Genomic DNA, 25,749 nt, shown 5'->3' on the forward strand with positions numbered 1-25,749 from the left:
GGTTTCAATACATTGTGCCCATGCCACATAGCGTTAGCTGCCTTTTCCATTTCTATCGAGCAGTCCGCATCCACATGAAAGACTAGACCAGGCGCGGTATTGGGTCAGGCTTTAATGTTTTGGTGCAGGCATTCTCCAAAGACAGCATTTTTTGCGTAATTATATTTTTGTGTAAAACAAAACGTCTGATAGCTTGCACTTCACCGTAGCTACAATGTCTGGCGAGGAACCCAACGTTAAGAAAGTCAGAGTGACAGGTAAAGCTCTGAGGTAAGTCTTATTGCTAGCTAAATATACTAACTAGCGCCGCGAAGGTTTAACCTACCAGCTAGCTCAAATTAGCTAGCATCTAAGCTAACGTGAGTCGGCGCGACCAGTGTTTGCCTTGATGTGGGGTGATGCTTCCGTCCAAATACAGCACGTCTTGACAGATAATTTACAGATAAACAACAAAAACGCTTAACCCTAATCATATAGCGCACTAATGAATGTAACTTCCAAGGTGTTCCTGTTGGCTGGTATGCTAGTAAGAAGGTGGTTACAAGAATGATAAGAATGTCCACGTGTGTAATTATTATGTCACGTGTAGCTAATAGTATACAGAGCGCCCCGATCAGAGACAGTTTCAAATCCCACAAACACTTGATATACATTTAAACCGGCCATCTGTTGATGTAATGTAATGTTTACATTTTGCTAACCATGATTGGCGGAAGATATGGCCCGTAATTAATAAAACATGATGATGCATTCGTTGTATCGGATACGGTGACATGAACGGCAGCATCGTCACGAGTATGTTAAATGGATTTGCATGCTTTTCCTTCGGAAGAGAAGTTGCTTCCCAATCGAAAGTATCTAAAATAGTTGACAACAGCAGAAAACCTCATAAGGTTCCTAGCTGAATATATTCAGCACCGCCCACTTCCTATGTAAGCCAATCAGTTCTGGCATAGAAAGTAGTCAAGGCTTCTCGTTTCACTGAAAAGTAGAAATCACCCAGTTAATGCTTGAGAAATCACCCAGTTAATGCTTGAGTTTGGTTGTAGGAGCTTTACCAGCTATCAAAAAAAGCTTTAAACTAGGATAATCTCATACCTGATACCATGCCAACAGCAAGGTAGGCTGCTTGTGTGTAACATGAATTGTACTGTGATTATCTAGCCTGTCACTGGACTTCTATCGTGTGATGTACCACAGACTGTCATTCTGAACTGAAGGGAACTAAAAAAGCACAAGTTGTTTTTGGGGGGAACCACTGCAAATCGAGACTTGGATCTTGTGTTATGGAATGTTGAAATCAGCAGTGGAGTTTGTGGTTTAGTCGGCTCTTTTTGAAATGTGTGTACATGCATGAGTAACTTGGCATGCTTTGACATATACAGCCATAGCTGTTGGTTGACACATGATCTCCACATGTGCTTGGATGAACTCCATGTGGCTCGGAGCTGCTTGTCGCCGTGGACCATTTTGCCTGAATAAGCCTCCATTGTGTAGAATAGTTTGAGGGCAGGAATGCGAACAATAGCCATTTCACTTAATTTAACGTCATTCCAAATGAACTTCTTCTTGCATGCGATACTGTCTGAGACACGTATTAGAAGTAAAACATGCCCAACTTTGGCCTGTCTTTTTCTCATGGCTGTTATCCTGACTGAATTGGCGACAGAACAACGGAATAATTTAGAACGGTGAAAAGACAGTTTTTCTGCAATGACGCAGTAGGTGTCCGTTATCACCCTATAATGTACACCCCTGCAGCCAATCAGAATCGAGTATTCACCCAGACCATGGTATAACCTGACTTAATTGGCGACAGAACAATTGCTTCACACACGTATGTGTTTACAGGAGGTACTTTTAAAATCAGGGGAGTCAGATGGCTGAGCGGTTAGGGAGTTGGGCTAGTAATCAGAAGGTTGTCGGTTCGATTCCTGACCGTGCCAATGACGTTGTGTCCTACATGCCTCGGGGGGAAATGTCCCTGTACTTACTGTAAGTCGCTCTGGATGAGAGCGTCTGCTAAATGACTAAATGTAAATGTCAAATTGTCTTTCACTAGAATATGCGGTCAGTCACGTATCCTGGATTCGATGGATCGAAACTATTTTAATCAGACTAATCCTGGGACACTCCTTGCACACCCATGGTTGCGTTGTCGAGTCTGAGTGAGACGATGCATACAGAGATCTTGCTTTTTTCAACCCCACAGTGAAAACACTCTGTTCGGGATGGGCAACCCGCTGCTGGACATCTCCGCTGTGGTGGACAAGGACTTCCTCGACAAGTACGTTCAAGCAGCTTCCAACAGCTCACAACATCTTCCTCATTCTGGCTTGGTGATCTACAGTACTGGGCAAAGGTCTTAGGCCCAAATAATGATAACAAAAATGAAGCAAAAATGGCTTGTGATGATGAAATGAAAAAAAAAAAGATAAAAAATACGACATGTAATGTTAAGCTGAATATTTTTGCTACCTATCTTGGGTGCCTAAGACTTGAGCACGGCATGGTAAGTGTGGGAAAGACATCACTCTGGAGTGTGTGTGTGTGTGTGTGTCTCCACAGGTACGGACTGAAGCCCAACGACCAGATCCTAGCTGAAGACCAACACAAAGCCTTGTAAGTGTCCCTACTGCGATGCTCTGATGATCCCCCACTGAATGATGTGAGGAAAAACGATCCCTGCTCCATTCATACCACCCTGGCCCCTCCTCAGGTGCATCTTGCCTCAGTAAGGGTTTCTCTAAATAGCTCTCACAGTAAAGTGTCTGTAAATCAGGCTTTCGTGAGAGGGCAGCTGCCCTTCAGCAATCCTCCCTCCCCCCAACGTGTCAAATCTTCGTTTGGCCCACACTGCCCCTATTGGCCTGAGAATGCGCCCCTGCCTGGGTGTTCCCTCCCCACACCACAGGATAATGATCTTCTGCCATCCAGCCATGGGGCCCAGCAAGGTAGAGGCTTGAAATATGAGGGTATGAAACACTGCCCTACCCTGAAACAACACAACTACAATCATCTGTGTGTGGGAATGTGTCCCTGTGGTTCATCCGACACTCCTTTCAAACCAGTCCTGCCACAGCTTGTTCCATACACATGCTGATTTACACAACAGGATGTCTAAATCGTGAAGGTGGGGAGCGCTGTGTGGGCTGAAAGCACTGGAGGACATCTGTTGAAGCGAAGACATAGATCTGTTTACGGAAGGTCCAAAGTGTACATTCTTCCTGGTCTGCAGTGGGACATTGAGGGAGACAAAGGGGGCGTGGCTAAAGGTGGACCCTCTCACTAGAGGGGTGTCCTATGCACCAAATGGCAAACAGGCTTCTGGGGCCTTTGTTCCATACAGATCATGCTGACGTCAGCTAGAATCTTTGGAATTCAGAGATTGCCCCGAAATTACTTTTCATTTCCTGTTTTTTTTTTTTTTTTTTTTTTACAGGCTCGTTGTGACATTCACCTACTCTGCACATGAAGTCAGCGCAGAACTTCAGTTAGACATTAGCCTCGTTCAATAACGTGCAGGGAAATACTCGTGTCATTCTTCGTCATGTGTAGATTACCAAACCCTGATACTAAAGTCTAAATAAAACAGGTCAGCAAAATATCCAGTCAGGGGCTGTTACAAATGGCAAAGATACCAGGAACATAGCTTGTCAGCCCTGATGCAAAGCAGCTCTCCAGATACAATGACAGCACTGTTATCTTGGGCCAGACAGACACTGTTCTGGCCTCTCACAGGGTCAGGGCAGGATTATCACAAGGCTTTACCGGTTAATTCCCCAGCCCTATGCATGTGCCCACGACCCCCACAGTAGCTCTGGCTGATATACATATTTTTTTCGATTTATTGAAGTAATGACTTCCCTCCAATAAAGATATCGTATCATTAATTCATTTTCAATAATATCAATAATGTTGATAAGGAATAATTAGGAACAGCAGTCCTTTTAATTTCTGCGATGCAGCAGGAAGTTGCGGAGAAATGGTAGCCTACGCTCACTAAAATATACTGAGCACCTCGAGTGGAGTAGCTAATGACAACCGCGTAAAATGACTCTTATTGCTGAAAACAGTGGCAGCGATAGCCATGGTGAGCAAGCAACTTCCAATGAAGAAATTATTGATAAAAAGGGTTCGTCTTCAGTTATTTGGAAGTGGTTTGGCTTTTTGAAATCCGACAAAGAGCAGAGCAATGTTCGGTGCAAATTGTGTAGTAAACAAACAGGTGGCTACCAACTCTGGTAATACAACAAACCTTTTTTACCACCTGAAGGACAATCACTCGTTGGAACATGCAGAAAGTGTGAGTTTTGCGCCAAGGTATTGATAAAAAGCACGTTTTTAAAAAGCTTAAGTTACTTAACCCCAGGTACGTGCTCCCTGGCCGCAAACATTTGTCTCACACCGCGCTGCCTAAACTGTATGCTGAGTGTAGGGAAAAAGTTGAGGAAGAGACTTATTTTGCTACTACTACGGATCTGTGGTCTAATGTCTTAAGTATCGTTATCGAATGGAAATATAAATATTGTGATAATTTTGTACCCAGATTGCCCAGCCCTACCCCACAGCCCTCTGCATTATGTGTCACCCACATATTTTTACCTGACCATGAGCTTGTTCTGCTGGTTAAGGGGAGCACAGGGAAGATTCTCCAGTGAATGCCTGTTTCTCTTCTTGGGGGGCAGAAATATGTGATGAAGCTCTCTAGTATTGCAGAAGACCGGTTCCATTTCATAGTCGGGTGTTTTTCTTGTGGCAACCCAGACTATTCTGACAGCCAAAGCCTTTTGTATTTACTGCTATCCATCAAAATGCAGTAGGCTTCTCTAAGGTCTAAACTAAAACAGTCATTAAACTATCTTCCAAATTCACCGCACTAGAAGTTCTACTTCGCCGTGGGACATCGTTATTCAGCACAGGACCCCGTGGTCATCTCTGAATTCAGTACTGTTGTCGGAGGCCACCTAGTCCTGTGGTGATCTGATAAATGGATGTACTGGGCTGTATGATCCATGAACCTTCCTGTCTGACCAGGTCACTGGATGGACCAGGTCACTGTGTGACCAGGTCACTGTCTAACCAGGTCACTGTGTGATCAGGTCACTGTCTGACCAGGTCACTGTGTGACCAGGTCACTGTCTAACCAGGTCACTGTGTGACCAAGTCACTGTCTGACCAGGTCACTGTCTGACCAGGTCACTGGATGGACCAGGTCACTGTCTGGACCAAGTCACTGTGTGACCAAGTCACTGTATGATCAGGTCACTGTGTGGACCAGGTCACTGAATGGACCAGGTCACTGTCTGGACCAGGTCACTGTCTGACCAGGTCACTGTGTGACCAAGTCACTGTGTGATCAGGTCACTGTCTGGACCAGGTCACTGTCTGACCAGGTCACTGGATGGACCAGGTCACTGTCTGGACCAGGTCACTGTCTGACCAAGTCACTGTCTGACCAGGTCACTGTCTGACCAGGTCACTGTCTGACCAGGTCACTGTGTGACCAAGTCACTGTGTGATCAGGTCACTGTCTGACCAGGTCACTGTCTGACCAGGTCACTGGATGGACCAGGTCACTGTCTGGACCAGGTCACTGTCTGACCAGGTCACTGTGTGACCAAGTCACTGTGTGATCAGGTCACTGTCTGACCAGGTCACTGTCTGACCAGGTCACTGGATGGACCAGGTCACTGTCTGACCAGGTCACTGTCTGACCAGGTCACTGTCTGACCAGGTCACTGGATGGACCAGGTCACTGTCTGGACCAGGTCACTGTCTGACCAGGTCACTGTGTGACCAAGTCACTGTGTGATCAGGTCACTGTCTGACCAGGTCACTGTCTGACCAGGTCACTGTCTGACCAGGTCACTGTCTGGACCAGGTCACTGTCTGACCAGGTCACTGTCTGACCAGGTCACTGTCTGACCAGGTCACTGTCTGGACCAGGTCACTGTCTGACCAGGTCACTGTCTGACCAGGTCACTGTCTGACCAGGTCACTGTCTGGACCAGGTCATTGTCTGACCAGGTCACTGTCTGACCAGGTCACTGTCTGACCAGGTCACTGTCTGGACCAGGTCACTGTCTGACCAGGTCACTGTCTGACCAGGTCACTGTCTGACCAGGTCACTAGATGATCAGGTCACTGTCTGACCAAACTGTCCTGTCCCTCCAAATTGCAGATCTGAGGCCCTTCAGTGAGAAATAATGCTGCTGCTGTACACAAAAGCACTTGTTTCATGTCCCAATGTCTCATTTTGTTTCTCTGTGAAAACAAATACAAGATTTGGACTGTAGCGGGCAAGTTCAGAAACCCTGCTTTCATGTCTTCATTTAGCTGAGGCTTGCATCCACGCTGTGCGGTGCAAGGTGGAGGAGAGCGGGTTTCCCCACAGCTCAACCACACTTCCTCCTCTGCATGTGTTCCTGCAGCGTGAGGCTGCAAAGCTGGGGTTTCCCAGCTGAAGTTTCAGAAGTTGCGTTGAGATGGCACAAAGTTTGTGGTTTCAAGACAAACTGTCATCTTTACGAATGATATCCAGATTTAAGAAGATTTGACCAGTGTTTCCCACACATACACTAATTCGAGGCGGTGCACCACAGATTCAACACCGGCCCCCTGCACATTGCGTTTTGTAATTATATATATTTGTTTACACTATTTTGGCTAAAACACGCAGCTTATTTGTTCAGCTGCATTTCCTTTCCCTGCTCTCCTTACGTTTCTCTGTCACTCACTTGCTAGCATCTTAGCTAGGGAGTGAGTGATACACCCCCCCCCCCTTCCCCTCTGCCACAAATGTATTTCTAATCTGTGGGAAACACAGTTTGACTTTGTAATGTTTTTGATTTTTTAAAATGCTTTGTTAAAGAGTTAACAATCAGCCGTGGATCTGTTAATCAACATCGCCATCATGTGGCGAAAAACTGCCATTGCGCTTCAGATGACATTGTTGGAATAAAACCCTCTTTGCCATGTTTTGAGGATGTGAACGCTCTGTAATTTTCCGACATAGTCTAGTTGTGGAGCCACAGTGGCCAATGGTCTTATGATTTGACCTTATCTGTAATGATTGGGATGATCTGAAGCATAATCGTACAGTGCACTTTTCACTAACACTCAAAGGACAATGCAAGAAATAAATAAATATGACACTGACACCTCTTCATGACGACCGTTTAGATGGCCGGTGTTTTATTTTGGCGTCGTTTTCTGTTTTAATGGCTGCTCTAGACGCGCGTGCCCTTTCTGTCCTGCAGGTGGCAACCACACGTCTTCATCCTCGATCTAGAACAGAAGAAGTAGCTCTGACAGTTTGACAGCTTCATGTCTCTCAGAGAAACGGAGGTTTTGATCAGAAAAACATTTCAGCTGATCACAGCCTGTCAGACGCCGTCATCTTAACCAATCACAAAGAGATCTCTCTCGCTCCTCAACACTGCTCCAACCACAGGACAGGGACTGGGATCGTCCAATCCTAATGAATTGTTTACCGTCTCATCTCAGGATTACGGCACAGGCTTTTTCAGAGGATGTATGCTTGCGGCAATTAAGTTCATCATGGCTCCCTTCTGCCTGCCTCTGTCACTGTCCCTGTGTCTCTCTCTGCTAAATGCAGATTAGCGGCGTCACAATCGCATCCTGAACGAGAGTAAACTGCTCATTATGCCGTGTGACCCTCCGCTGCATGAATAATTCAGAAGTGCAGTGTTGCTGCCTGTTATTAGCATGCAGGACGGGGGGGCGTACAGGGAGTGAGGGATGGGGGAGGTATAGGGGAGCAATGTAGTGGGTAAAGGAGGAGGGGGTGGTGGGGGAGTGATTGGGGGGGTGAGGGGGGAGGGTAGAGGAAGGGGGGGAGACGGGGGAGTGATGATGGGGGGGGGGGGGGGGTAGAGTGGAAGCTCCCATCACCAACAGGGCTGAGTGAGGGGATCAGTGGTGGATTGAGACACACATCACACCCACATCATCACACAACACAGGAGATCTGTGGAGGTTCCTGTGCCGCGCACACAGCCTGCTGTCTGCGCAGCTCAATCTGCTTACTGGGAGGAAAACAACAAAGGCTCCTCTCTCAATGAGTACAGGCTAAACACTCAGGCTCAGGGGTCTGTATGATAGATGCTGCTCTGTAAACACACTTGACTCCCCTTCCTCATTCTACTCCCTCCCCAGACTGTCTTGTCTTAAACAAATTATAACAAGAGAATTGTGAGTGTTGGGAAACCCCCCCCCCCCCCCCCCGCCCGCTGACAGATCCATCCTGGTGTGTCAGGGAAAGCGCACAGAAGCAGTTTGTGTGTGCGTGCGTGCTGTTGTGTGTACATACAATGTGTGTGTGTGCAGGGCTGCATGTGCTTTCCATCGTCCCACTTCACTGGAAGCACTCATGCTTGACTGAACGTGTAGACACACTGCATCTCCCACCCCCTCCGTCACTTACACCCCAGCTAGCTGGCTGTGTTGCAGAGGCTGAGTGCTGTTCCACAGCACCGTCGTTCACCTCCACCAGCCCATTAGGGTCAACACATCCAGCTCTCTTTCCGCTGAGGGCAAAGGTCATCGACCCACATCCATCAGTGACCTCAGTCCCAGAGAGAGAGAGCAACGATTAATAACTCTCCCTTGATGCTAATTGAGACGCCCCCCAAAAAATATTGTGTGTTTTAACACTGAGCGAAGAGGAACACAGATTTCTGAAATGTGTCTTTGTAGGAAGGAAAAAAAAAACAAGGAAAAAAAAAAAAACTCCCATGTGACTACATTCGTTGGGTTTTACATTTATTTTAAGTATTCCATTTTCTTTTTGTGTTTTTGCGTCAGTAACTTTTAATAATAATAATAATAATAATAATGAAAAAGAAAGACACTTAATAAAAACCAAACACTCAGTAACCAAGCACTCAGTGTGAGTGCTTAGTCCCAGGCATGCAGCATCATCAGAGATGGCTGATGCAATCTCAATTAAGCCTGTAGGTGCGCCCCAGTGCTGCCCTCTTGTTGACATCCACTACCAGCAGGGGGTGCCAGAAGGAAACATCCCGAGTCAAGCAGGTTGTAACAAAACATAATCCACATTTCAATGCGTGTGGGCGTTTTTTTTAAACATGTTTTATAATTAAAATGTGGGCGTCTCTTCCCTCCACGAACAGCATGTTCAGAAAGCATGCTCGCCGCTATTTTTAGTCAGCATTAACCTCCCCCACCTTCCTGCCACACACACACACACACACACACACACTCTCAAGGGAGATGGTGTGGTTCACATCCTCACAGGTGTAGGCTGGGTATTATCTGGCCATCATTTCTCCACACCCAGGGGTTAGTATTGGGAGTCCTGCCTGGTGAGCAGCCCTCTCCGGGTGTCTGAAGTTCACACTGGGCCATATGGTCTGCACAGCAGGGGGGGGCGCAGGTGGAATTATTCACACGGAGCATTGTGAATCACCAAGATCCTGGTATCAACCTCCGAGATGAGGGAAGGGTCTCAAAGGCTTTGTGCCCAGGCTTCAAATCTCAATCCTCTGGAGAAGACAAGCAGCCACCCTCTCTCTGTTTCTCTCTCCACACTCCACTCTCTCCCTCTCTGCACACTCCCCCCTCCTCTCTCTCTCTCTCTCTCTCTCTCTCTCTCTCTCTCTCTCTCTCTCTCTCTCTCTCTCTCTCTCTCTCTCTCCCTCTCTGCACACTCCCCCCTCCTCTCTCTCTCTCTCTCTCTCTCTCTCTCTCTCTCTCTCTCTCTCTCTCTCTCTCTCTCTCTCTCTCTCTCCTCTCTCTACACACTCCCTCCTCTCTCTCTCTCTCTCTCTCTCTCTCCTTTCTCTCCACACTCCCCCCCCTCTTCTCTCCCTCTCCACACTGCCCCCTCCTCTCTCTCTCTCTCTCTCTCTCTCTCTCTCTCTCTCTCTCCACACTCTCCCTCTCCCCCTGCATCCGCTCCCTACAGCATGACAACAACGCCTCACTCTGCAGCGCCAAAAACCTGTGACGTTTCAGAGGAAATAATATGAACTCATCCTCCATGACCAAATTTCCCCCCTAATCCTCGAGTGGAGCCTAATTAAGGACAACGCCAGTCCTATTAACGCCAGCAAATGGGCTGCCGGATGGGCTGAATATTAAGGGGATCCGCATTTGTTGTTTCTACATTCTAATGCAATTATTCAGCTATTACGGCCATGTAATTGCACACTTTAATGGGCATCTTGTCTATAATGTTGTGGGAAGGCCCAGCGAGTCTACAGACTGGGGTGTTCTGTGGGAGTTGCATGATTTAATGCACTGGAGATGAATAGCACATTCATACTAAATGGATTGAGATACCTGGCAGATTATATCATATTGCTGTTGTGTAAATCACAGCCCCCATCCCTCCAGGCCAGGGACTGGGACATGTCGGATGATAGGAACAAGGCTGCCTGTTGGGTTTATATCATTAGTCTTTGGTGCCTCGCACTTAACACACTTCATTCTTTCACATGATGCCCCGATGTCCCACCCCACCCGATACTAATGTTCTATTCATTCTGCCTTCTTCATCGGTTGCTACACAGTAAGGCAGTCTGCAGGCACTGAATGAAAAGCACATCTATTTCTGAGAGAGTGAGAGAGTGTGAGAGAGAGAGGATAATTATTGATTTGAAATAAGAAAAGATAAGGTTCAACCTTGAGCAGCCCCCGCGATAGCACACCCAACAGAATAATTAATGGGCCCGGCTTGTGTCGGGACAAGCTTTCACACTGAGACGGGCGTATTGATTTTAAACAGATAAACCGCGTAACCCTTTGTGAAGGGTTTGACAAACAATTTAATTGGGAGGGGGGAAAACAACAATATTCCTCACCCACGTTTTCAGTTTTCACCCCATCCTAGAGCAGTTTCCCCCTCTGCATGACCTATGGAAACAATTACTGTGCATCAAGCCTGAGTTCTGTCTCTCTGTCTCCGGAAGTATGGCCGGCATAGAGGGACGCTCGCCCAGACTGTGGAACCGGATTTTTCTAGAACGCTTCCCCACAGCAGATGCCTTTGTTGAAACAGGGATTACCCGAGGCTTTTAACTGTTCTGGACCCCTACCGTGGGCTTGCCTGTGTGTCTGTGTGTATGATGAAGTTGGCTGTTTCCGTGTACTTGCCTTCTGTAGACGGAGCCCAGATAATTTACTGTTACTGTGTCCCCACCTCCCTCCCCTAACCCCCGAGGGGAGCGGAGGAGAAGGCCCTGTCCCTTCCCCTGCCTGCCCCTGATTGGCGATAGGGCCGTTTGATCATGTTTCCCTGCCTGTCCTTGTGATTTGTAAGCTGTTTAAACGTGAACGAGGCAATTAAATAGGGCCGAGCGGCTAGGAGGAGAGTGGGTGCCGGGGCGATCATTAGCAATGAATTACCCCGGTGTGCACTCAAACACTTGGGAGGACTTTTCAGGCAGACCAGCAGCCGAGGATCCAGATCCAATCTAGCCATTGATTAACCGAGACTTGTTCTTCCTGTGAAATCACTCGATGGGGATTTTAGGGCACTCATCCGGTCTTATTGAGATAGGCTAACATCAAAGGGGAATGAAGAGGGATTGGGTAAATGTGCTCGTCTTGCCCTCCGTGTAAGAGACTTAGAAGAGCAAATCTTGAATTATTGCCTCATGTAAATAATCTACTCGCCGGTTCTTTTTTATTTATTTATTTAGGGGGGGGGGGGGGGGAGTAGAGGGGGGAGGGGGGGAGAGGAACTTGTGAGTCATCCAGAGGAGAGAGCACTCATAGTGCTTTGGAAGCTCTCATATTTCCCCTGATGGGGAACGGCGGGGGCTCTTACCCGTGGAATGTAAACAAGGAGATGTTCCTGAGTCGTGTTCTACCCAGGCCGTTAGAGTTAGGCTTCACATGGAGCACCGGAGTCAGAGGGATGACACTCGGTATCATCGGAATACAAATATCACATTCACTAAACTCTCTTTTAAATTTGATTCGATTCATTCTGAATTTATAAGTGCCACCATTAGTCATAAATTGCAAGGTATCAAAGTGGAAAAATATCTGCTTCCGGCCTACACTCGAGTGATATTTGAATGTCGTGTTCGGGGCAATCTCTCTTCGAAAACACTGTGTTATGCAACAGTGTGGGTCCTTACATCACAGGGATGTATGGCATGGCTGGAATAGTTTCTTCTGTGGTCAGCCCTGGAACCTGTGTGCCCATAGCCTCGGACATTTTGTCCAATCCGATTTCTTTTTCCAGAAATCACATTGTGAGCTCAGCAGACTGCAGTAGATGAAAAGGGATTTTCTCACCCTAAATGGCTGAGGGGCCCGTTTACGGTGTCACTACTATGGGATCACATGATGTCTGAGGGTGTAAAGGTCTCCAGGCAGCTGGTCCTTTTGGGATGGGGTTTGGGAGGGCTGAGAGCAAGGCCCCATGCTGTCTGCACTGAAAGGTGGAGCAAATACTTCTTCTGGGAGGGAAAAAACCCCTGAAATCCTCAGAAGCTGTGTGTCTATATGAAATGGATTCTGGAGTCCCTTGGCTGCCTTCATGTTATAAACACCCACAGTGCTCAAATTCTTCCTTTGTCATTGAGTCATAACAGGTGTCTCAGGAAGGTTTTTTTTCAGCTTAGCATATTTTCCACTAGCATGGAAAGGTTTCATTTTTTTTTATTGGGAAAGACATTCTGCCTTGGGTAGACTTCTTTGCCTAGAGACAGGATATGCAGACTTTCTTTGAAGAAGAAATGGTTACTTTCACACTTCTTGGAAAGCTAGACATGCCTTGTTAAACTTAGAGAGGTTGAAGCACACCTCTGGCTAACATAAATCTGTGTGTATTGAAGCTGTTTGCATACAGATACTGTCGTACCTTGTTAGATTATATTTTACCTCGGAGACAATCACGGTGGTCGGCCACAGTTACACAGTAGCATTTGTCATGGTTTATTTGCCGTGGGCCTCTTAGCATTTCAAGGCAGCAGAGTACAAATGTATAGAATTTGGAACCTTTGACCCCAAACAAATTATTGGAAGAGTGTAACTCCCTTGAAGTGAAAGGTATCGGTTTTTATTTGTAGGATGCTTTGTACATGACCAGGCCAATAAGGATTATTCTCACCATTTCCAGTCAGCCGCCTCTGATTCAGTTAATTTAAGGTGAAATCACACATGTAACCAGTAGGGAATGGTGTGGTATACCTTGAACCATTTACCATGTCATCAAAATTTCCCCAAGTGTAAATACACTTTCAAATCGGTGGTTTTCAATTGACAGCGTAAAAGAAGAGAAAGGCAAGGCCCTCTGAATGTGGCACATCATCTCTCGACTGTAGTTGGGTTCATCTCTCTTCTTCTGGGGGGCCACATCTCTGCTGTCCCCCCTGGGAGACGGCAAACTGGACGCCAACCGTCCAGGAAATAAACTCAAATCATGCTCTTGGCAGACACAATCAAGTCTTATTCTTTTCGTAGAGGTACCCTGCACGATCAGCACCAAGCTTGGCACCAAATGTGCATTTATTTAATATGACTTTTATAGACTGGAGATTATGTTTCAATTTAAGATAAGGTAAAATACAGTAATCATGTTAATAAGTATAATAAACCGAAGGGTAATTCAGTGGTTTGCGATTGTTAACCCCCCCGTTCGTCTCTCCTAATTTCTCGTCTTTCCACTCCGCTGTGTTAAGGAGGCTAAGCGTGGTGTGTTTGGTGTGAACATAGGTTCTCTCGCTAAATGCACGAGGGGAAAATGCACGCTTGAGACAGAAACGTCTCCGGGGTTTTAGAATGCCACAAAACAATAAAACGTTGTCTGTCCAATGAGGTACCAAATGTCTTGATTTCATTACAATTCTGGCATTTTATCAAGCTGATGTCAAGCTCTAAATTACTTTTGCTTCTCATCTTGCCTTTATATAGCTAACTACTTGCAGATGTGGAGAAAATGTTCTTTTTCTTTTATCAAGCAGACATTTAAGTGCCTCTGTCCAACATTTTGCGGTAAAGTATCTGGTTTAACAAAATCCAGCATTTCCTTGGTATTTGTTTTTGACTCAAGTTTATGTTTTCCTTAACCACTTTCACCTGGGATGTCATAGTTTAAACATTGTGAAAAAGCATCCCTCTCTCAAGTTTATTATGCACGTTTTTAATACACTCCCAACCACTTAACTAGCCATAAAACACGGCTGTAGCATGTAGATATGCGATCAGCCTGCTGCCCAACAAACTCCCAAAGAGATGGTTAGAAAATTGGAATGACTCTAAAAACCTCAACACTAGCGTCGTGCTTCCAAACCCTCTGACCTGACTGTCTCCTTATTAAACAGTATCAGAAATCTTTTCTGCAGATCTTGTTAAATGCCAATTAAGTATGACCTCATTTATTGTTCTTCATAAACACAAAAGCCCAAACAAACCTTTCTGGGGAGGTCTCTGAGCGTGTTGACATCAGCCTTATGAAGGTCTCATAAACATAATTTTCCCATAGTCTGTACTTTACAACTTCTCTTCATCCTTGCCTCTATGAGTGTTTCTTTCCCCTGAGGCCTGAGATAGACTCATGGCAGATCAGAACCATCTTATTGTAAAGAATAGTCCTTTTAATATGAATTGTACTGAAGACAAAAAGAGCCATTCTTGTGAGTCTCTGTTACAAGGGGAGGCAGTCGGCTTCACCAGACCTTTTATTAGGTCTGGTCTTTAGTTTCCTGTTTACAAACCCTGTGGCATGTGGTTAACCTTGAATATTTCCCTCCCATGAAGCGCCTCACTCTGACCTTGTGTATTTCAGGTTTGAAGAAATAGTCAAGAAGAGCAAAGTTGAATACCATGCCGGTGGCTCCACCCAGAATTCCGTGAAAATTGCCCAGGTTAGTCTCCCTCCGCCCATCCCCAGTGTTGCTGGGGTGTTTCCACCATACTGGAGTGTGCCTGTAGCCGTACGTTGGTCGGCCAGTCCTGAGAATACAGAGCATAGATTCATCGCTACTTTGAACATTTTAGGCAGCGCGGATTCATCCAACCTGTCATGGAAATGAAATTAGGAGGGGGGGGGGGGTGGGATTCATAATATTTGCAATGTTATCTAGTTGGCCTAATTTCCAGAGACATATCAAACATCAATTAGGAAGAATTACAAGTAGACGCAATTAACATGTCACAACAAATTACATTGAACAAAGCTGATATCCTGCCTGGCTGTTCCACCGATTGAAGCTTCAAAAACAAAGTGGGGATTGGCCCAAAATCTAAAATAGCTTTCTAAACTCACAGTAATTACTCTGTCTTATTTTTCCATTCTGTTTGCAATCAGTAAATAAAATAAACAAATAAATAAAGTACAGTGATGAGTTGTTGATAAGATTTTGTTCTGTTCCCAATAAACAAAGGCAAAGCAGGCGGGGGGGGTGAGTGGTGGTGAGGGGGGGGGTGAGTGGTGGTGAGGGGGGGGGGTGAGTGGTGGTGAGGGGGGGGGTGAATGGTGGTGAGGGGGGGGGGGTGAATGGTGGTGAGGGGGGGGGGTGAAGGGAGTGAGGGGGGGGTGTTAGCAGCTTCCAAAGAGGGATGGCTGTCGTAGCAAATTGACAGGCTGATGCTTGTGAAATAGCAGCCATTTCCTCGCGTGTGGTGTTCTGTTGTCCGTGTCTGTGTGTTTGTGCACTGTCTGTGTGTGTGTGTGTGTGTGTGTGCATGCGTGTCAAAGGGAGACAGACAGTGAGCTGGTAAGAGGGAGTGAGAGATGGAGGAAGGAAGGAAGGCCCTTAGGCAGCCAGCATCTTCATGCTTTAGAGACAGTAAACATCCCTTTCAAAGAGTCGCAGCGCTGTGCACCTCCGTGCAAACACTCTTTAATTATGAAGATCAGAAGCATTTACATAAAACTCACTCTCCAAAGACTACTTCTCAGACAAGCAGAAAGACACAAACTGCCAACTACATTTTTATTCTTTTAGCTGTGCTGTTTTTCGTACTGTCGAGCCCGATGCGATTAATGCAGATGGGTTTTGAAAACCTTACTGTGTTGGCTGAGTCCACTTGAGTGTGGGTTTGACTCCATTACAGCCTCGGAAATTGTGAGCCCTAACAAAGATTATTTCCACCATCTTGTAGTTAGTTGAAACCACATATTCTGTTTGGTCCATTTCTGCAGTTAAGACATAGACCTTGACATGGAGTTTTAATGTTTTATTTAAGAGGACATTGAGGGGAAAGGCCTAGGGGCGTGTTTCAACTCCCCTGGGAGACCGGATAGAGTTGCAGAATTCCACCGCTCACAACCCATTCTGAAGACGTAGCATTTACACCCTCTCCGCCCGGTTAAAAGCAAAGAATCGATCTGGTGAGCACGCAGACTGAGTCAAACTGCATTCTGCAGTGGCTGTTTCATCCCCTTCAGAGTGAGGATGCAGAGAAGTTGGTTCTGAAATGCAACAAACGGCGTATCTTTTTTATTAATCTGGCGCATTCGTCGCCGAAATATCCCCTGTCAATATATCTTGAAGCAATACATTTCCATGTCCTAAATTTCAGGTGATGTTGTTCTTTTAAGAAAAATGTATAATGCATAAACTGTCTCCCAGATTATCACATTGTAGCACCTGCAATATGTGAAACTTCAAACTGTGCTGTATTGTGGCTGCCAGACCTTCAAACACGATGATATGCACTGCAGCACTGAATCCACATCAAAGGGCCCTGCCGACTAAACGAGATGCTCGATCCAGGGCAGCTTTGCTCAGGAGCACCGACGCCGCTGGAGGAGAGAAGATGTTCAGAGGCTGTGCTCTGGAAGCGTGTTGCACACTGGGAAAACCCCCATGGCGTTGGAAGATCAATGCATCATCGTTGCTAGGAGAAGAAACCCTTCCCCATGAAATACAACCGCTTCATTGAGCCTGTAACAAGTTAAATATTCCCGTTTTTATCGGAGTTTAAACGGCCGTGTCATCAAGGAATACCGCAGCTTTGTCGGGGGCGCTCCAATCAATGCTCGTGGGAAACTGACCGGACTGAAGCTTGGTCAGATCAGTGTTGTTGTCCCCACCATCGCTCATCTCTCTGCGTGCTCGAAATCGCCCAGATCGTTCGCCGGGGGGGATTGTGGTTTGCGTGGTTGGCAGCACCGACCAGAGGTGGGCCCGCGTTCAGTCCGCCCCACCGTCCCTCTCCTAACCCTGCTCCACCTGCTCCTGCCCCAGATGCGCACAGTGGAACGCATCTCCTCCAGTGCCATGGCACGCGCTCCACAGCCTTTGTTTACTTCCGTACTCGTGCGCCAGGCCTCGTCGATCTGTGTCACCTCATATCTGGCGTATCTCATTAGATCAGTCCACTGGCAGGTGATGGGATGGGGGAGGTAGGTAGGGAGGGGGGGGGGGGAGTGTTGTATATTTGCCTTTTCTTAAGCTGCAACACTGCCCTGAAGAGGCCTCTTACACAAAGGTTCTCCTACTGGAGTTTTCACTGCGATGTGCAGAGCTGTAAGGTAACAAACACCAGCACGCCTCACTCTTCAACACTCAACCACGTCTACATCAAAGTATGCTGCACAGATGGGGGTTGGAGCCAACAATCATATTTCTCACTCGTTATACAACAGTGGGGGGAAAATACAAGTCTTTGGTTGCACGTGCTCCAAGATTTACACGCACAGAGCGCGCATGGTGTTTATCACAGGTGACAGAGTCGGTGGGGGTTATTTGCAGGGAGAACGCGGGGGGCTGTATCAGGAAGCACAGTCAATTCATTTAGACCCAACATCAAAGTCTGCCAAACAGGTCCTTAGGCGGCCCCAAAGATTGAAGTCTGCCAGCAAAGCCAACCTCACAGGAGTTCCTGCCGCTACCTGGGAGCTGGATCGTATTACAAATGCAAATGGAATGTTTCTTGTAAACTGGGTGTTTTCATTAAGACTCTCACATATCAACTCTATTGACATCAATTTATTTCCCGCTATAGGGGTCCCCCCCCAATTTATTTCAGTGGCCGTAGGAGAAGTACAAGCGTGCATGTTTATGTATGCTAAGTGCAGACATGACCGGAAAGTGTGATTAACGACATTTTCCTACATGGTTTGAAATCGGGGAGTTCAATTACATCATCACTTCACTTGAGTGTTCGAATTGTTGTTTATAAGATTGAAGCTTTTTTAATAAATCTGGAGTCTCTTGTTATGGTTATGATGCCTGTTTAACATTTCCTCAGACGTTGTCGATTTGTGGAAAGGGTGAGTGGGGCCTTGCTTGGAATGGAAGCTCAGAACTCTTAATTGGAAGCGCATGTGCAGGGTACTGTTGAACGTTCTATTTAGAAGAGGGGGGAAAAAAAGCCAGAAGTATCCCTTAGCTCTACTTGACTTGAGAAAAGGTCCTCACCAGCTCATATTTTGTAGGGATACCTAACCTGGGTTTGATGTCTTATTGTAGGCACAGCCTTATTCCTGGGGGTGAAGATATTCCATGACCTCATGTTTGGCTTTACAGCTCGTTCTGTTAAATAAATAAAGAAACGTAACTGGCCTCCATTCGAAAGGTCTGAATCAAGAAATGTCCCGGGTCTGTTCCCACTTAGGAGAGGGGAAAAAAACGTCAGAAAGAGGCGTTTTGTGCCGGAGTATGTGGCTGAGGTTTCAGGAGGATGTTCTGACGTGTATGTAACAGAAGGAGAGAAGGGGGTCGAGGGTTTACCTTCCTGTTTATTGCTTAAATGTGATCCATAATCACCTTTCTCTGTATTTCACGTTCAAGCACATATCTCTTATCTCCCAGGTAGATTGAAGGGGTGTTTAAGACCTTCAATTGGAAATTGTTCTTTAGTTTTTGAAGAGCTTTGATTTCATGATCACAGTGTATAGTGCGTGCGTGTGTGTGTTATGCAGGAGGTTGTGTATATCCCTGTGAAGCTGTGCTGAAATGAGCATACTAATGACTGATTAAAACCCAAACCCTGGTGAGCCTTTGAGTTTCTGAAACTAGCCCCTCTCAAGCACACCTCTGTTGTTAAAGCAAAGGCTCTTGTTTGTTTTAAGACAGGTTAATTGCAGCTCTGCCATTAGCACCAATGCCAAGCACCTTTTTTTTGTGTGTCTTCTCCTTTTTCTACGACCCACCCCAGCTTAGCCTATTCATCCCCGTTCTCCCTGTACTGGAGGGTCACAGTCCATTAAGCCTTGTGAGAGACGAGAGGACTCACCAAATGGATTCCCTCCCATCCCCACCTCCGCACCTCGCCTCTACATTGCAGGTGTGCGGTTTTTTTTGTTGCGGAGGCCCTCGATTGTTTTCTCCCCTCCGCACAACCGGCGGAAGAAAAAGCGACGCCTCATTCACTTTGATGAGCGATGTGCTCATGCGTGGGCTTCAATGTCACCCGCCACGAGGCAGCTGGGAAGGTGCATCTGCCTCCACCATTTACTCAGTGATGAAGTGAAGAGAAGGCGACGGGTCCCATCACACCATCTGAACGAGTGATCCTCTCCCCATTCCAACCACTTTGTGTCTGCGTGTTCCAGGTTTTACCAGTGTGTGTTTCATTTAAGTCTCTGTGATCACGATTGGAAAGGTTGTGTGGGTGATTATCCAAGTCTCCCTCATCAGAGGGATTCGTGCAACAGCTGATGGCCCCGTTCCGTGACTTTCCTTTTTCTTGTGTTTTCTTGAATTTCAACTCCCGCATGAAAATAAATCGTTTGATTTCATTTCACACTCGGTTGCTCCGGTTTCTGCGTCTGTGCGGTGAGAAACATCGCATCTCGTTGTATAGGTGACATATTACCATGGCTGCTGAAGTTAATTTGCCGTCAAATTCGCTACTTAATTTAAGCAGCCAAGGGGAAGACGCGGGGAGTAGAGTAACTCATAAGTATGCATTGGTAAGAATGTTGATTAACATTGAGGGCTCTGGAGGCAGACGCACTGCGTGGATCATGTTGGCTCAGAGGCCGGCAGTGGAATTGAATGTGATGTCTTGCGTAACGCGTCCTTGCTTCAAGTCCTTGGTTCTAGGCTAGGGAAGAAAATGGCACGATTGGTCTGCGTGCTTTTTCGTCCCCCGGTTTGGTGGCGTTATAGTGTACAGTTGTCAAGGCTCTGGGCAAACTCTTGACAGGAATCGGAAAAAGAGTCGACAGGCGCGCGTGTGTATCTGACGGCGTCCTGGCGTCATGATGAGGTTGTAATGGACAGAGTCTGAATGCCTGCCGCGACACGTTGTTCTGCAGTTAGGGGCAGAGTCTTGACTATGTGCTCAAACAATGAACCATGCTGCTCCCCATGTCTGAAGACTGGGATCACAACCATTCAGACAGAAAACAATGGTTCATTACACCGGCTATTGGTTGGAAATATCAGTTGACATAGGTCAAACGACTGATGAATGAAAGGATGATTGTGTTTTCTCCAAGCGCTCTACATTTCCATGTGATTATTTCGTGTGCGCCCCTTCTAGTATCTCCATCTGTAGGACTGTGGCAGTAGTATTTATTTGGCACATTCCCTGCATGCCCCTGCTCTTGTGGTTGAAGTGTTGCATAGCAACTAAGAGAAACAGCTTTAAATATTATGGTGAAAAAGATTTTAAGAAAATACAGAACAGCCTGCAATTACTGTTCATTTCTCTCAAGGTCAGAAGTTTAAAGAGCTCTGGAACTTCCCATTGCGCCTCACTATAACCCACAAGTATAGCCCCTAGTGAATGATTGGACTGTGGACAGCATTTTATCCATAGTTTTGAAACTATCTTTTTGGTTACACCAATCGAAATTAAATGGCTTGTTGTGGGTATGGTTGCCATGTGTTTTTTAGAGGAAATTGCTGCCTAGTTATGGGTATCTCAGTCATTCTCACAAGTAGTGAGCTGAGAAACACACCGTTGGTTCAGCGTTGAGGCGTGCCTCACAGGTTTCAACCAAACTGACTTTCTGTGACAGGATGGAAAAACGTGTAGGTGAGAAAGTGCAAATTTAAAGTGATGCGCCTCAGGTAAATGGCGATGGAGGGATGGGGAGGGGTTGGCAGGGTGGTAGGGGGGTGGTAGGAGAAGCGGGCTGGATGACACACAGCAGGTGACAGACAGACACTAATAGTAATGGCTCTTATCAGTGGTGGGTCTGCTTGCTTTTTTCACATGAGCTCTGACATTTTCCTCCTCCACCCCCTCCATCTAGCAGTGGGTGCTGGGAGCTCTCTGAGTTGTGCAGCTTGCTCAGTCGGAAAGAGCCTGCCAAACACCGGTCCCCTCACATATAAATTGCATCATTAACATCGCCCAGATTATTCCAAGCTCTCCCACCGGCTTTCATGGCAGCACAGGCTGGAGTTAACTGTTCAGCTCAACTGAAGACGTTCAGATTTCTGGAGTGAGTAGTGCCAGGACACGGGGGACAGATCCATGTGAGCTGTATGCTGCTGCAAGTTTTCACCAAAGACAAACTGAGGCTGGCGGTTTCTTCTGAGAGAATCGACATTAAAAAAAAACGCTTTCAGTCTCACATCTCTGATGTGCCGCTATTATGCCAAACTCAAAAAGGGAATTGCTATGGGTTTTGGTTTCAAAAAAGAATGATAAATAAATAAATATCACAAGCAGAATTGTCATGGTGAGAATCGTCACCGACAGGACTGGAGTCCAGGAGAGTCACCTCTGCACGGGCTAATTGTCCTTGATGTCGATTAGTTTGTAGAAGATGGCCTGTGATCCATCTCACCTCCGAGGGAGGTCCTTTAGCCTAAGTGATATCTGCACCACAGCTGGATGGACCCCAGTCCTCAGATCAGTTGGCAATTAACTCCGTAATTACTGACTGGGGCTGGGGTTAAGCTCCGAGTTAAGGGTTAGAGCAGCAAACAATTTTATATTCAGATCCCCTTACTCTATTATCCCCCCCTTCCTGCTACAAGGTTTTACCTCAGGGGGAGAAGAATACATTACACAAAGCCTCTTGGCAATTACTCTTCAATGATTACCCTCCTGCTATATAGTTCGTTTGATTAATCTGAAATCCCCTCCCTGGTCGACCACAGCCAAGGCACTGCTTACCGTGCAAGTTTAATTTTCACCTGAACAAATGGCTCCTTTAGACAAAAAGTGCCAACCTTTTACTTTTACTGGATGTTTGAAAAAAACGAGAGAGAGAGAGAGGGAGAGCACAACCTCCTGGTGTAATAACAGACATCGCTACAAGAGAAGGAGGAGGGGGTCGGGTCAGGTGGTGGTGGTGGGGGGGGGGGGGTTGGTGGGAGGAGAGGGGAGGGGAGGGGAGAAAGAGAGGGGGGGGGGTGCGCTTAATAGTGTTGAATAAAGGAACATTTATTTTTGTGCTTCAGCCTGTAACAGCCCCAGGAAATAGCTCAGTCTCTTGATTGGGAGCAAATCCTATTAACTTACAGTGCTCTCACTCAGGGTAATGGGCTCCACCTTGAGACTTTGGAGAGCACTTTTCCCTCTCACACCGTGTCTGCAGGCCTCTGGGATGGGGAGGCACAGACTAATCAAGTCAAACAATCTGCTCGGCTACAGCAACATCAAGTGAGGATGTTGATATCCAACGAGCTGGTTCCCAACAGGCCCCTTCACACGTCCCTAACCCAATACCAGAGGATCAGCGAGCAGGATCAGTTCACCAGTGGGTTATTCGAGCCCCTGAGAATTGTAAAGCGATCCCCAAGCAGGGTTTGCTTTCTCAGGAGTGATCAGAGCTGTCGACCCTGGTATAGACCCTGGTATAGACCCTGGTATAGACCCTGGTATAGACCCTGGTATAGACCCTGGTATAGACCCTGGTATAGACCCTGGTATAGACCCTGGTATAGGTTCTAGGAGCTGGGCCAGACTCGGGGAGCTCCAGAGGCATCCATTCATTTCTAGCCAATAAGTGTGTGTGTGTGTGTGTGTGTGTAAACGTGTTAAACTCACTTCACTGTACGTGGGTGACCACTTTCTGCAAGCCAGTTCACAGAAAGAAAAAAAACTCCCAAATCTCTCTTTAAAAACATAGACTATCTATAGTTTATTATTTCATGTCAGGATTTTGATGTTTGGAAATGGCTGGTGTGAGTTTAAAGCTGCCACACTCTGTAATTACTGTAAGGACCTCAGGAGAAATGGGTGCGCTGTATCAAAGCATAACTCCACCAATTAAGCAACTACCGGATTGAAAATAGCCTTTGTGGGTGGCAACACATCTTCCTCCAGCGACAAAAGACAGCAGCAAATGGCATGTTACCTCTCAGATCCCATATCCTTTAAAGCATGAGCACTCCTGTAATGCTCTACTTCGTGCCGTTAAAAAGGCACAGACAATTAGAGCTGGGGGTTGGGTTGGGGACATGCTGGCGTTCTGTGCTGTATGACTGTACTGACGGATCACCCCTCAGTCTAGGCGTCTTCATAAATCCCTGTTCGATGACACGCGCTCCTCTCCTGTCCCTGTTGCCTCTTGTGCCGGCTGTCACACTGCTGTCTCATGTCTGCAGAGTTACAGTGAGCACCTGTCAGACACAATTTATGGACGTCAATTTGCAGCGTACCATGGGGGGGGGGGGGCAGCGCAGTTTTTCTGACAACTTTTCTTTGGGGAATCACTGGCGTCTGGAGTACATAAACCATTGATGTTTTCCTCCCGCCGCACATTTTGGCCAAGAGTTGGCCTTCGATGATCCACTGCCCAGCTCAGATCCACGAAAATGAAAAGAAAAGTGGATAAGAGAATATGAAGCAATGAGATGTTTCCTATCCAGTAGAGCTGCTGCTTCTTCACTGCCAGGATTATCACCCCTAAGAGGGGGGGAGCGTCACCAAACGACAGCCTCTCATGTCGAACAAGTCAAGCTGATTCAGTGAATATTTAAGAGGCTCCCACCACATGTTCTCTTGCATGTTAAGGGAGCAGTGTTAACCTTGTTTTGATTTGCATCTCCTTAGCAATTAAGATAATATGTCCTAATTAGAATTTTAATGTACCGCTGTGAGATTTTTGATAATTGTGCAGAATCCTCTGCGGTGATTTCCTCTTTGCCTGCTTGTCTGTGCAGATGAATTCATGGCTGATTAGATCACAGCTTTAATCAGATTTGAGTTCCACTGTAAGACATCTTCCCACATGCCTCTGTCAAGCTGAGCTATTTAGTCGTCTTGTGAATACACTACGGAGTTGATCTTTACATGACTGCGAACGTTCAACAGCGAGGAAAGTGATCACATGGTCTGGTTTGTCGCCATCACATCTGCATCACAGGTGCAGGTGCTGTGTGATGTCACGCCTGCGTCTTCCCTCCCTCGTGCATGTGCCACGCATGTTTGTCGCTCATCTCGACGTTCAGATCTTCCCCATTGTGTTCTTATGCCATGAGAGGAAGAACAAGCCATCACTTTCTTTCTTTTTCTCTCTTATAACCAAGCTCCTCCTATCTCAGTCAGTCAATGGCATCTTAACAAACAAGGCACCGTATTCTGTGGTTGTGCTTGTCTGATGCACGTTGGTCAGCTGCTGCTCTCTGAGTACCGAAGCATCACAGTGCTTTTATTGATTTTGTTCGGTTTCTTGCCTCCATTGATGACTATAAATCAGCAGATAGTCCCCTTGGCCTTTGACTACTCGGAGAGGACCCACTCAATATCTGCTGGAGAAGAACACTTTATCTATAGATACCATAGTTGTCGACACCTCACAATGACCATTCCCCATGGGAAGTGGGCAGAAATCTGCAAAGATAGAGAGAGAGAAAAAAAGCTATGATCCTTTTGTGGTGTGAAAATGCCCACCACAAAGGAATTAATGACGGATCCTTCTAGCATAATTGTCTAATTATGCCAGGCAGATGGGGCACTGCTTTAACTAGGACACGTTGTACTTCCTCTCCAGACTCACCACAACAAAAGGCAAACCAGTGTGACAGCCTCTTCAGCAGTGAGTGGGAGGCAGAGAAAAGAAATAAAGAGGAGAGAGAGAGAGAGAGAGGGGTAGGAGAGAGAGAGGGGTGAGAGAGAGAGGGGTGAGAGAGAGGAGAAAGAGAGGAGAGAGAGAGAGAGAGAGAGGGGTAGGAGAGAGAGAGGGGTGAGAGAGAGGAGAAAGAGAGTAGAGAGAGAGAGAGAGAGAGAGAGGGGGGGGGTAGGAGAGAGAGAGGGGTGAGAGAGAGGAGAAAGAGAGTAGAGAGAGAGAGAGAGAGAGAGAGAGAGAGAGGGGTAGGAGAGAGAGAGGGGTGAGAGAGAGAGGGGTGAGAGAGAGGAGAAAGAGAGTAGAGAGAGAGAGAGAGAGAGAGAGAGAGAGAGAGAGAGAGAGAGAGAGAGAGAGAGAGAGAGAGAAAGAGAGAGAGAGAGAGAGAGAGAGAGAGAGAGTAGTTGAAAAGTAGGAGAGAAAAAATGTCAAGAAAAAAAAGAGAAAACCTAGTCTGTCACTGAGCCATTCCTCCACTCGATATGTTACCACAGAAACAAATGTATGGTGTAAACAGAGCTGGGTTCAGAGCTCCTGGGAGGTGAATCACTGTGGTGTAATGAGGTTGGTTTACACGCTGCCTCTCAGCTTCCAGCCCGGGCCAGCTCAATACTTAAACCCCCTAATTAAAGAGAATCGGCCACTCGATAATTGATCACATCGGTCGCTTTGGCATACGCCGCCACTGTAAGATTTCACACCCCTGTTTATTACAACTGTCTGCTTTGTGTGTCTCCTGGGAAGAAAGGGGAGGGGGGTGGTTGTTATAAACACTGCAAAATATAATCCTCCCCCATCCCTTTAAGCGGTGTTAAAAGAGC

At 46.6% G+C, this 25,749-nt stretch overlaps 1 protein-coding gene across 2 annotated transcripts in view; it reads left to right on the forward strand.

Moving 5' to 3' along the window:
• The first annotated feature begins 15 nt into the window (after positions 1 to 15).
• adkb (adenosine kinase b) overlaps positions 16 to 25,749 on the forward strand; it is a 92,617-nt gene continuing 66,883 nt past the window's right edge. Inside the window, exons 1-4 of one of the 2 annotated variants that reach the window (XM_084670695.1) lie at positions 16 to 270; positions 2,213 to 2,287; positions 2,569 to 2,622; positions 14,789 to 14,867. In XM_084670695.1, coding sequence (XP_084526821.1) covers positions 215 to 270; positions 2,213 to 2,287; positions 2,569 to 2,622; positions 14,789 to 14,867 — 264 coding nt within the window. In that variant the 5' untranslated portion in view covers positions 16 to 214. Of the gene's footprint in view, positions 271 to 981; positions 1,121 to 2,212; positions 2,288 to 2,568; positions 2,623 to 14,788; positions 14,868 to 25,749 lie in introns of those variants that run through there. The other variant, XM_084670696.1, reaches the window with a different exon arrangement.

This window comes from Hypomesus nipponensis, chromosome 13 (assembly GCF_054491055.1).
Source record: "Hypomesus nipponensis isolate SF chromosome 13, ASM5449105v1, whole genome shotgun sequence".
Classification (NCBI taxonomy): Eukaryota; Metazoa; Chordata; class Actinopteri; order Osmeriformes; family Osmeridae; genus Hypomesus; species Hypomesus nipponensis.